The sequence below is a fragment of the Leopardus geoffroyi genome, chromosome A3 (assembly GCF_018350155.1).
Source record: "Leopardus geoffroyi isolate Oge1 chromosome A3, O.geoffroyi_Oge1_pat1.0, whole genome shotgun sequence".
In the NCBI taxonomy this organism is placed as follows: domain Eukaryota; kingdom Metazoa; phylum Chordata; class Mammalia; order Carnivora; family Felidae; genus Leopardus; species Leopardus geoffroyi.
Genome location: NC_059336.1, coordinates 80856202 through 80869165, shown reverse-complemented (window position 1 = coordinate 80869165; position 12964 = coordinate 80856202). Strand labels below are relative to the sequence as shown.

General features: G+C 34.3%; 1 protein-coding gene across 17 annotated transcripts in view; it reads right to left on the bottom strand.

Moving 5' to 3' along the window:
- The window catches only part of EHBP1 (EH domain binding protein 1), a 361935-nt gene that overhangs the window by 39869 nt on the left and 309102 nt on the right, over positions 1-12964 (bottom strand). For all 17 annotated transcript variants that reach the window (XM_045446193.1, XM_045446195.1, XM_045446206.1 and 14 more), the window contains 4 exons: positions 10454-10578; positions 7960-8098; positions 7674-7780; positions 4909-5032 (listed from right to left, as the gene is read on the bottom strand). In XM_045446193.1, coding sequence (XP_045302149.1) covers positions 4909-5032; positions 7674-7780; positions 7960-8098; positions 10454-10578 — 495 coding nt within the window. The remainder of the gene's footprint in view (positions 1-4908; positions 5033-7673; positions 7781-7959; positions 8099-10453; positions 10579-12964) is intronic.

Below are 12964 nucleotides of genomic sequence, written 5' to 3'. Positions count from 1 at the left end.
TTTTAAATGTATGAATTGGGCAAGTTCTTTCTCTGGGCCTCAGTTTCCTCACTGAAAAATGCTATTTTTAATAGTCTTGGTTATTAATGGAACCTATCTCATAGGGCCATTGTGAAAAACAAGGAAATGATGTATGTAAAGCATTTTCCATAGAGCCAGACATAGTAAGCATGCAAAAAATACTGGTTATTACAAATATTTTCATCTTTAGGCAAAGATAATGGATAATTCTGGAGATTCAAAGTGGAAAGTTTCCAATAACAACCTAAATAATTTTATTTTTATTTTTCTGTGGGCCCAATTTCCTGCTTTAAAGCAGCTTTAATGCTGCATTTGGCTCCTCAAGAGCTGAGGTAAAGAAACATTCTAAGGAATGTGTAGAAAAGTTATTTCTTTTAACTCTTTGATTCTTATTCTCCCTGAGTACATTTAATATTTTTAAATGGTCAGTTAGGTTTTTGTAGTGGATAGTCTACAAAAAGTACCAAACTTACATACAAAATGTCAACTTGGAATGCACATGTTTCTAATTAGTAAGTCTTACTGTTCCTAAAGAAATAAATCATTCTAAACTTTAGGTGCTAGGTATTTAAAAGTTCCTCCTGTGTAGAAATTTAAAAAAATAGAATAAAAAGAACTGATGGAAAAAAGTTCTTTAGTGTTTGCATAAGAATTTTACAGATCCCAAGGTAGGATGGCAGAACACACACACACACACACACACACACACACGCACGCACACACACATGCACAAGCACACGCACACACACACGTGTTATTTAGTATTCAGGCTAGTTTAGGATTACTCAATTTCAGAAATAACCAGTCATATGAGTCCCCACCGCTGCTCTGTCTCTGCCAATGACATACTTTCTCCAAATGGATATTGGGATCTCAGGCCCTTTCCCTGCCACTGCCATTCTCACCCCTGGTATATTGTCATCTTGCTGCAGGATCCACTGAAGTGCTCTATTATGTTCCTTTGCTGCTTTCTTGTTAGAGCCTTCTCCTGACATGCCAGGAAAAATGCCCAGTGGTCTAGGCCACCATCCAGCCTCCACCTTTCTTCCCATCAAGATGCAAGAGTTTCAGAGCTAAAGGGGTTGATACTTAAAACCCAGAACTACTCAAGTTCTGGGAACTGAGGACTCAGGCCTAGGGCAACTACTAGCATTATTCTAGTGGTATTTTATTTATTTTTTAGAGCATTTTTTGAAATGCTTATTTCTATATTTTGAGATAGAAAGGGTGGGGGGAGGAGCAGAGAGAAAGAGGGACAGAAAGAATCCCAAGCAGGCTCTGCATGCAGTCTGATGTGAGGCCCAAACTCACGAACCATAAGACATTGGACTCTTAACCGACTGAACCACCTAGGTGCCCCTCTAGTGATATTTTAAATTAATAGGTTTTTGTGGGTTTGTCTGGCTGGAGGATGCTAATAACAGTGCTTCTTTTGGAAAATGTATCCTCAGTTCTGCAAAATTATCTTCTAAATAAATTTTGCAACCCATTTAAAAGTGAGTGGATTCCCTCAAAAAGTTAGAGAATTAACATATGACCCAGCATTCCAATCTTAGGTATATACCCCAAAGAACTGAAAAACAGGGATTCAAAGAAATGCCTGCACACAATGTTCATAGTAGCCAGAAGATGGAAACAACCCAAATGTCCATCAATGGATGAATGAATAAACAAAATGTGGTTATATGCATACAATGCAATATTATTCAACCACAAAAAGGAGTGAAGTAGTGGTACATGTTATAATATGCATGAAGCCTGAAAACATTATGTAAATTCAATGAAGTCAGACACTAAAGGACGACTACTATTTGATTCCACTTATATGAAATATCTAGAATAAAGCACATTTCTAGAGACAGAATGCAGATTAGAGATTCCAGGGGGATTACAAGAGGAGAAAATGGGAAATTACTGTTCAATGAGCACAGACTTTCTGTTTAGGGTGATGAAAACTTCTGGAAATTGTAGTGATTGTATAACACTGTGAATGTATTAAATGTTACTGAATTGTATGCTTTAAAACGGTCAATTTTGTGATATGTGAGCTTCAAATCAATAAAGAAATATGCTCAGTATCTAGAAGTATATAAAACTTGAAGTAGCAGATAAAGTATGTTTTGTTCTGTAAAGAACATATGGTGGGAAAAGAGGACTGACTTAAGAGCTAGAAAACCCAAAAAGTCCAGTTTAAGCCTTAACTCGGCCATTACTACTCAGGCCGTCTTAAATGAGTCATTTCCCTCTCTGAGCCTCAGTTTCATCATGTAAGGAATATGATACCATCTGCTCTGCTTAATTCTGAGGCTGAGATTCAGAAACGGCATAGCAAACTAATATGTCAGGGAAAAAGTACTAATTGCTATAATAAATGGAAAGTTGGAAGCATTGGAACCCCAAAAAGGAAAAGGATGAATATATACTTTCTCTTTCTAACACCTTATCTCTTACTTCAGATGCTAACTAGGCTTTAGGCAAATCTTGAGAAACAATTATTTGGTCTGGAAGAGGTTCAGTATAGTCCAGGGTAATTGCTGGAGCTTACCAAGCTGGGGAACAAAGGCAATTTTAGTCTGAATGTGCAGTAGCCAACCCAGTCTAGATCAGATTCTGTCTTGTGCAGTAAGCAATATAAAGCCCCAAAGGGATGCTAGAATCAATCTGTAGTCCATGACTATCTTTCAGATTATAAATGATCTATAGGTGAAATGGGGCCACTTCAAAGCTTCAGCAGTAATATGTGGGATGGGAAGGAGAATTTCAGTCTATTTGGTTAGAACCTTCAATAAATCAGGCTCCAAGTTTGAAAAAAGGGAAGGAAACCAAATTTGTAGCTTTTTTTTTTCTAGTGGCACAAGGCTTCTTGTATAGTAACATCTAATTTATCCAATACAATGAGGAAAGGTGTTGAAAGAATTTGTTTAAAAAAATTAGTCTTGGGGCGCCTGGGTGGCGCAGTCGGTTAAGCGTCCGACTTCAGCCAGGTCACGATCTCGCGGTCCGTGAGTTCGAGCCCTGCGTCAGGCTCTGGGCTGATGGCTCAGAGCCTGGAGCCTGTTTCCGATTCTGTGTGTCCCTCTCTCTCTGCCCCTCCCCCGTTCATGCTCTGTCTCTCTCTGTCCCAAAAATAAAATAAACGTTGAAAAAAAAAATTAAAAAAAAAAAAAAAATAAAATAAAAAAATTAGTCTCTTCAAAATATTTAAAGGTAATAATTTTAAAATGTATACAAAAATTATACTACCTAGTATTTACATTTTTATATAGTTAACATAACTAATATTTTCAAAATCCCCTAGAAACTGAAGGGAAAATGCAAATATGAAACAATATATTAGTTTATGGGATACTTGTTGAATTCACACGAATGTACAAGACTGAGCACACATGTAAGTTGTTAAGGCAACAATAAATATGTTCTAGGTAATTTAGTATAATGGGAAGGATCCTGTATGATAGGGTTCTGGTGACCTGAATTCCAGTCCAAGGTCGGGCACTTACTGATTTATGTGACTTGAACTTTCCCTGTAACTCTGTCTCCTCTGTACAATGAGAAGGTTGGGCAATAGTGTTCAAAAGACAAGGTGTTTTTTTTTTTTTTTTTTTTCTGGTTTTAAATTTTAAGCAGTAGAACCTTTTCTTTAAATGAACTCTTCCAAGAAGTCTGCTATTTCGAATAAATAAACTCAGAGCTGCTCTGTTTGAAGTAAGGTAGGAAATCCAGACGCCTGTCTGCTTTCTGCTCTCTTATTGTCCTGACAGCCCCGAGATGCCTCTGAAGAAGCTTTAGGGCTCCACAGAACACAGTTTGAAACCCACTGGGCCAGATAAAGCCAAAGGTCTCTTCCTGTTCTAGTATGTTCTGATTTCACTAATGTAGGCATTTTCAAATGTCCCATATAAATGCTTATTTTTGGAGGAGTTTTTTAATTGTAAATATATTTTTGGCAAATAGAGAAGAAAAAGTTCAGGAAAGCTTTCCAATTCTAATTTACTACCATCATTTTACTAGTCTACTTTAACACGGCTAATAAAAGTAAAAAATTACTTATATTAAAGGAATGAATGTTCCACTTTATGTTTTGACATTTTTTTCTTAATATAATTTACTTTTAATTTGGTATAAGAATCTGGATTTATTTCTCATTTTTACGCTTCTTGTAGGAGCAGCATTTTAAACAAATACATACATTCTTTTAAAATATACACATACACTGTTTTTTTTCCCCAGTAGCTCACTCTGCACTTAGATCTATACAATCACTATTGGCAATCAGCATTAAATGGCAACCTACCCTCTGGTTAGGAGCTAACTTGCTGCTCTAACCCATTTTTATAAACCTTCCCATATACTTTAATCCTTTCAAATGCAACTGTGACACAAACTATTACAGACTTTTAAAAACCTGTTCTCTTGGAAAAAAAAAAAAAAAAACTGTGGAGCATCAGTAACCAGATAGTATTCTCAAATTTCAGTGATCTAGTCCATGGAGCCGTCCCCTATGCATAGTGCTCTGTTTCATGCAGTACATGGCTTTAGCTGGCCAAATCTTTTTTTTTTCCCAATGAATCAGTAGAACAGTGAAGATCTTACTTTTTTTTTAAGCAGTGGCATATCAATGAGGCACAGATGTGTATTCCAACTCTGCATGGATGAGCACACTGTTCAATAGTGCTGGCTCACACGGTATCAGGGCGAGTTATCACTTCCCATGAAGGCACTCTTATCACCAGGGCCCAGAGAGGTGGCTGCAAATCGCAGCCTTTTTATTTTCAAGGCAGTTCTGCTGAACATTCAGGCTTCAAAGATTCACACTTCCAAAACTCTATAAGAGTTTGTGAACGCTCAATTTGCCAAAACTGTTTACAGTGTAATTGGGCACCGTACCTGTGTCCATGAGATAGCGAAGGCGCTTCTCCACCAGCGCGGCACGGGTGTCAATTTGCTTTTGCTCATTCTCTAGTGCTGCCAATTCTCCTACAACATACTGACTGGTGTCTTTGAACCCTTTCTGTTAACGAGAACAAACAGGAAGGAAAAAAAAATCACTTGTAAGTTGCATTTTTCCTTTCTACAAACACTTAGTAAAGCACTTACCTAGAGAACCAAATAACACCGTCAGTATCACCCTTAGTATGAAAAAGCAACTCCCTGTGATTCAAGAAATTTTCATAAATGCTATGTATAGCAAAACTTTTGCAAATAGAGAAAATCTCAGCTGTTTAGTATTATATTTATAATTTAACACCCAGATTTGCCATATTTAAAAAGTTAATGCAGAGAAAAAAATTCTCCTTAAAGTCAGAGTTATTTAAGCATGGACGACGATAGAAGACAATTTTCCTCTTGGTGACTGTCAAAACAAACACCAATGACACATTTCATTCAAATGTGCAATATGCAAAAATGGAGCCTTACTAAGGAAATGATTCTTAAAGTATCTATCCTGAAAAACACAGACTTATTCTTGCAAAAATACAAAATTAAAGAGATACATTTCTTGCTTTCATAGTAAATATACTATTGAAAATTCTTTTTAAAAATTATAAAAAAGAAGTTTCTAATATCTCCAGTTTTCCCTCCAGCTGGCTGCTGTACTTTAACATGTCGTTCTGTTGATGTATCACTAATTATTGTAGCTGCGAATTCTAACTTGACAGGTGGTTTCAAACCTTGCTGCAAGGATCTAATGCAACTAGTGCACTGATTTGGTTAATCTCCCATCTAACCAAATTTGGATTTCAATTTGAAATGTTACTTTTTACAATCATCCATGTTTAAAAAATTATCCTTAGAAGTTTTATTTGAAGTAGCAGTTCTATTATAAAGTACCAGTAGAGTCTAAATTTTTATTTTCATATTACTCATTTAAATCATTAGGGGATAGGGTTATTACTTGTGGTAGAGTTACAAAGAGATTAATTATGGCTCCCTTTGTAATACCTGTTTACCTTGTGACATTTCCAGAGCTAAGTTTCCCAAGTAGCTGAGGAATACTGAAGAAATGCTTAAGTGATTACTTTCACTACCACCATTACTAGCATCAGAATTTATAACATTATGTATTCAGAGAAACAAATATGAACAATCTCTTCTATCAAATCCCTTCCCTACCTAGAAGCATATTAATCTCTAAGAAGCCATGAGGAATTATCTTTGGGTCCTCCTTAAACAAGAAACAAAATCAAGAATTATGTTATTTATGAGCATATTCTGGAATCACCATGATCAATAAACACATCTAACCATACATATGACTTATCTATCTTTGGAACTGGTAAATTCACATGTGAACTCTATATCAGCTTACTGTTAAATTGATTTTGGTGGTTGACAAACTTAAAGATCAAATGTATTTTAGGAAATCATAAAACTGATAATTTTTCAGTATAGTGTGATCAAATAAGTTACTGTATTTTTTAAAGATCCATAAAAATGGATATTCTCCCATCTCAATATGAAATATAACAAAATCATAACAGAATAAATGTAAATAGTAACTTTAAAATCTGGAATAACCTATCTGCCGTATAGCAGAGCATTTCCAAAAAGGACTTTCCTTTTTTCATTCCCATACAAAGGGGCAAAACAAACATAGTCTGTAAAGACAACATGAGTAAGAAAGATAAAAGGAAGCAGAAATGATAAGCAACATATAAACTTCATTGTTTTTACAGACTGGCTCAGTTAAAAACAGTCACAAAGTTTATTACCAGATTTCTTTAGTGTGAGTATACAGTATACTCAAGTATTCTGCAACTTACAAATTATACCAAATATTCCATCTCGATATATGAGTGAGCTGTTCTGTGTACTAAAACCTGTCTTAGTACAACTTAAAAATGAGAAGTTTTTAAGGACCCTAATTTGTAGTCTGTAATTCTGAGTGCACTTATAAGGATTTAAAAATCCAGCAAAGACCATTTTAACAGTAAAAACAATGAAAATATTTACACAAACTACAGATAATAAAAAAGTAGCACCGCTCTTAGAGAGCTATGCTTCCAGACAAAAATTCAAGTTAAAACTTGTTCTTCCTGCTTCTGTCCCGCAGCTGTCCATCAAAAGCAGCTTTCTCCCTGCGGTCTATCAAATATTTCCCTCACAAATCAATTTTACACATGATCAGCCCATACCCCTACTGAGCTGAACCTCCCCGTTAATTAAGTGAAGAAATTACCATATATATTATATTAATGCAAACATCATTCAGCTAGTAATTCACGGCTGATCTGGATAATGGAAAGGTTGAACACCCATTAACCCAAGCCAACAAAATGGGTTGGCTGAGAAATTCTAGCAGGTCTCATGTGACTTTTCCCTCTAACTGCAGCTCTGCGGTATCTGCTATTGTAATAATTAAAATCCTCCTGGTAGATCAATACTGGAATCTCTTTATGGGAAGTGCCCTGATGGAAATGTCTCAAGGAAGCTGGGGCTGTGGAACTCTGAAAAATTCATTTTTTTTTATCTGACAATTATCACCACACTGCAGACTAATTCAACAGTGCACCCCTCTCACTCTGCTTTGAATGCACTGGAGATTGACATCTTAAAAAACCTAACATCTCATTTTAACAAATAAAGGCACTATTTCCACATACAGTTTGGAATTATCAGCAATCATGAAACCACACAAAAAATTAATATACATTAAGCACTTCATCTTCTGATGGCTTCCTCTGAGTTTCAGTTATCGCTGTCTTCTCCTCATTTCCTTTCTTTGTATCTTCCTGTATTGATCTCTGCCTTTTCATCTCTTAAAAAAAAAAAGGGGGGAAGACATGTAAAATTATTATAAAGCTTGATATTTGTGTATTGAAATGTGGATTTACACTATCAGCTTTTATATATATATATATATATATATATATATATATATATAGCTAAATACTATTAAATCACAAGATGGGAAAACATTTTTAAAACTGTTCCTACCTGGTCTATTCTCAACATATTGACTGAAAGACTGAAGTTGAGTTTTTCTGACTGTAGAATCCTTGCTGAAAACAACAGGATTTCTAAATCGTTCTGTTGCTTTTTGTAATCGTTCAGTCCGGAGATCTTCTGTGCCATTCTAAAAGTAAAACAAATGTAGTTAAGACATCCTGATTGTATAAATATGAAATTACATATTAGCAAAACAACTTTTACTGATTTAAGATAATGCCAAATTAGAAACTTTGTGAAAGAAAAAGGATTTCAAAGAGCTCTAAGTAGTTCAACTACAAGTGCTGTTGCCTGTAACCAAAGCTTTGGGAGACATAGTTTAGATGGAGGATCACTCTTGATAACTTTGATTCATTAGATGTTGTAAAGCCCTGTGTCTTCTCCCAATGATATGCATAATTTAAAAGCCATGGTGCTTCTGTCTGGTCCCCCACTATTCTGCCCCATCGGTTTGTACAGTCCCACAGACTTGTATGACAAGAAGAACTAGTTTCTAATTTTATGCCCATTGAGATAAACCACTAATGCTGGATGAAGGCTAAAAGGTAGGATTATAATACTACCCCACTGAACTGCATTTCATCAGCTATAACTTTCCAAAGCCAGATTTGTAAGTAAGCCCTTTACAGCTAAGGAAACTACAATTATCTTTTCCAGAGCTTCCTATGTTAATACTGGTAACAAATTCAAATGGTTCTATCAACAAGAAATATCCCAGAAGACTGAACTACTGCAGTGTGTGGAAGCTGCAGATACCGAGGTGCTGTGTACCAAACAAATATTTCATTTTATACCTAATCTTTTATTATTTTTATTAAGTGTTTTGAAAGTAAATAGGGAAAGGCTAAGATGCATGACTAATAGCTAAGCCTGCTGAATGCTGAAACTGGTTATCAAAAGCTACCAAGACTTTGCCCTTCCTCTGCATTGAGACAATCAGTAATGAGGGAGCCCTCCAATGGCCTATTCTCTAGCCTCAAGGAGGCCTGGGATACAGAATCCTCAGGGGAAGGTAACAGTTTATCCTTTTCCACAAACACAGAATGCCTCATTTATAAACGTGTAAACTGCATTTTATTAAAAAAAATAAAACCCCAAATCAATGCTGAAAGCTTCAAGAGAACAGATGGACTCTATATGTTCTTTATAAGCACCATTTAAAAAATCTTAACTAAAAAGATCCACACAAAGACAAGCTGTTTAAAGCACACCTTTTGTTGAAATAACTTTAAAAATTACCACATAAGAGATTTTTAGATAGCGAAACAATTTCATCTATTGAGACAATTAAACCTTAAGAATGAAAATACTCCCATTTTATTTTTTCAAGTTACAGAATATCTTTATTATTAGTATCGTGTACATACTATGCTAGCTATGTAGCTGGGATAAAAACAATTTTGGCTTTTATTTATTTAAGAAAAGTGTGTATTCTTATAGCTATTATTATAACTGCCCAATGGTTTAAAACTCAAGTCTTTACCAAAATAAACAAACACGGCTAAATTTTTTGAGGCCTGGCAACATGCTGAAATATCAGTGCGATTAGCCAGCAAATCCCATCTTAAGAAACGTTTTTATGACTAGGGACTTCTGCCACTTTACAAATGTATTCCTCTAAACCCACTAATTCAGTTAGCCTTTTCAATCCATTGTATTATTCTTAGGCCAGCATCATTCTGCATTAAATCCACTGCAGAAAGCTAAATTGAACGCAAAAAATCAGACCTGATCCAGGCTTCCTTTTGTTCAAAGATAGAGACCAAAAGTCCTCTGGTGCTGCCACACACTTTCATCACCAATTTATAGAAACCAACAGTATAAGGGAAAAGCAATGAAAGTCATTGTTTTGGGACTTCAAAGCATCTGTGTGTCAGAGGAAGGAAATCCTTTCAGTCAGCAGGGCAGTCCCCATAGTCCGCAGGTGGGTGAAAAGTTATACAGGACTAGAAGTGCCCTAAAGCTACAGAAATATTAATTATGCCATGAGAGGAAAAGAAGGATGGCTTGTTGAGGATAGTATAAATAGCCTAAATAATAATAATCTTCATGTGACATTTGGCTAAAATATTACTTATACAAGTTAAGATTCATATTGGCACACAACACTTGCAAGTATCTTTATATACAATCACATATCATCTTCAGTTATTAATTAACATTAATTCTAATTCATCTAAACAGGTCAGAGGTTGAGGGTAATAGAAAAAATGCTGGAATTCTCTTAGCAATATTCTTCCTAGCAAATATATATACATATAGAAGTTGAAAACAGTTTCTACACTCATGAACACAACAAATTAAAGTAGTAGTTTCTCTGGAAAGCAGTGATTACCATATTGCTACTTAATTGATTTGCTATTCAATAAAAAATGTCTATCTTAATCTTAATGTGAAGAACTTGTAAGAAATTGATTTTAGGTTTATAAGGTGCCAGTGGAAGCTAGAATGCACACAGAGACAAATATTTTAAACAATTTACCTTAATGTCTTGCTCTGAGCTCTCAGTTATAGCTTTCTGTGCAGCACTGGAAAGTGAATTTGCCACCTGTGGCTGAGCCTCTAGGAGCTTCTTTAGCTTCAAGTCCACCAACTTAGTGTTTTGTTCTGTTAAATACACAAATACTATGAATAACTGAGATGCAATGAGATATGTAGGCTATCAATTTAGGAGACATCACAAAAATATTACTATGTTTTTAAAAAAGACATTAGATTTGTGAAGGAACCTATCAGACCTGACAAATGCACAACTCTTCATATATATATAAACTGTAATACATACTATATAACTATAGTATAAATGAGTAGTCTTTAGGTATGTTAACTATACATTTTTTTAATTGAGATACAATAGATATGTAACATTATATAAGTTTAATGTGTACAATGTGATTTGATACATTTATATAATGCAATATAATTACCACTGTAGCATTAGTTAACTCTTCTATCACATCATATAATTATCATTTCTTTTTTGTAGTGGGAACAACTAAGATATAATCTCTTAGCATATTCTTCATATACATGTATATACACACACACATATACATGTATATATAATCATATATATTTTTCTCCCCAAATCAGTCCCCTTAAAGAATATAGTCAATATACCTTAAGACCATTCAGTTGCATCATATAGTTAATAGTAGCTATGTTTACCTGAAAACCTAAGCCTGCATTTGATGTATACATTTATATAAGTAACTGCATAGGTTATACATAATAAAACAAACTATCTACAAAGTAGATATCTAAAAGGGGCAATACAATTTACTCTTGTTACATTATTTCATTTTCAATTCTTCTAGTATATTAAATTTATACACATAATACCATATTAAAACAAGTTCTCAACATGACTCAGTCATGTATACATTGTTGGAATCAATGTTTAAGTGTGTACATTTATACCCAGCATTGAAATAGGGCATATGTTTAACAAATACCTTAGAATTAGAGGGCAGAAACACGACAATCATATTTTGGAATATAATAATTATGGATAGAAATTTAAAATAAATAAAACATTGCTACAACTTTTAAAATAAATAATTTCAAATTAATTTTAGCAAGTACACTAATCTTTAATAATAAAATAATTCAGAAACAAATGGAAACAAATAATTATATTTAAACAAATTCACTCAAAGGAACTGTTTAATAAAATGGTTGTTAAAAGACATGCCAACCATTTGGTGAATGATATTTTTCATAAAGATTAATAAGTTTTCTAATTATAAGACTCTTAATAAATGCTATTATCATTACTTTCATGCAAATTGGTCAGTTTATATTGCCAGGCTTCTCTTTTAAACAATATCTGATGAACTATGGTCAAATCAAGATAAAGATTAAACAATTTATTATTAAAACATTATGACTTTTATATACATATTAAAAAAAGAATTTTGGGGAAAATAAAGAAAGGCTCAAAATCATAAAACATGCTACGTGCTTCCAGATTCCAATTTGCACTCCTATTTCTTATTGCCATGAACTAAACTATAGTGTGGATTGGAAAGTCTGTCCTATGTACAGGCCAACACTTACTGGCATGCCTGAGAGTTGTAAACAATGTTTTACTTAACTCCAAAACCAAAAAGACTGAGAGGTGTTTTGTTTGACATACATGAAGTAGGAGTTTTTAAAAAGGACAAGAGTCAAGCTGGTTAACCCTAATATATATATTTTTAATGTGAATGGAAGTACTGGAAGTGTCACTTTCATTTTTTTAAAAATTTGTTTTATTATTTTTTTAAGTAATCTCTGTGTCTAACGTGGGGATCTAACTCATGACCCTGAGATCTAGAGTCACATGCTCTACCAACTAAGCCAGCCAGGTGCCCTTAGCCCTAATATTAACCAACCATTAAAGTAGCCCACCAAGTTGCTGTAACTAAAATGAGGAAATTCCCCCCACCTTACCTAAGAAATGACTAATTTCTCCTATCTTCATACTCTACTGCAAAATCAGAAAATATGTATCATTTACTGTCAATGATTTTATACTTCCATAAACTGACTTTTGAGGCTTTAAATCTATACCTATAAATGCCCTCAGCAGTAGTGTTACTGGTTTCTGATAAAGCCTTCAGTGGTGGTTGTGGTAAGGGGGTGGGTAAGCAAAAACAATCTTTTCCAAAAAGAAAAAAGAAAAAAGAAATCTACTATATTTTACATAGAAAGAAATAAAAGGTAGTCATAATTTTGGGTTAAACATTTAAATTTTTTCCTTAAATATCAGCATCTTCCTGGATTTGCACAATTATAAATATACTGATTTCCATTTAGTAAAAGTGTAGCATAACACTAGGCCATGAAGGAGTGACTGAGAAAGGGCATGGGTTTTCTTGGGTGCTCCCTAAAGTCAGGAAGTCCTTAGCTGATTATATTTTGGAGAAATAACACCAGGTTTCAAACAGAAGAAGAAATAAAACAGGTTAGCACTGCAGGAACATGCCAGGGTTAGGAAAAAGAATACCTG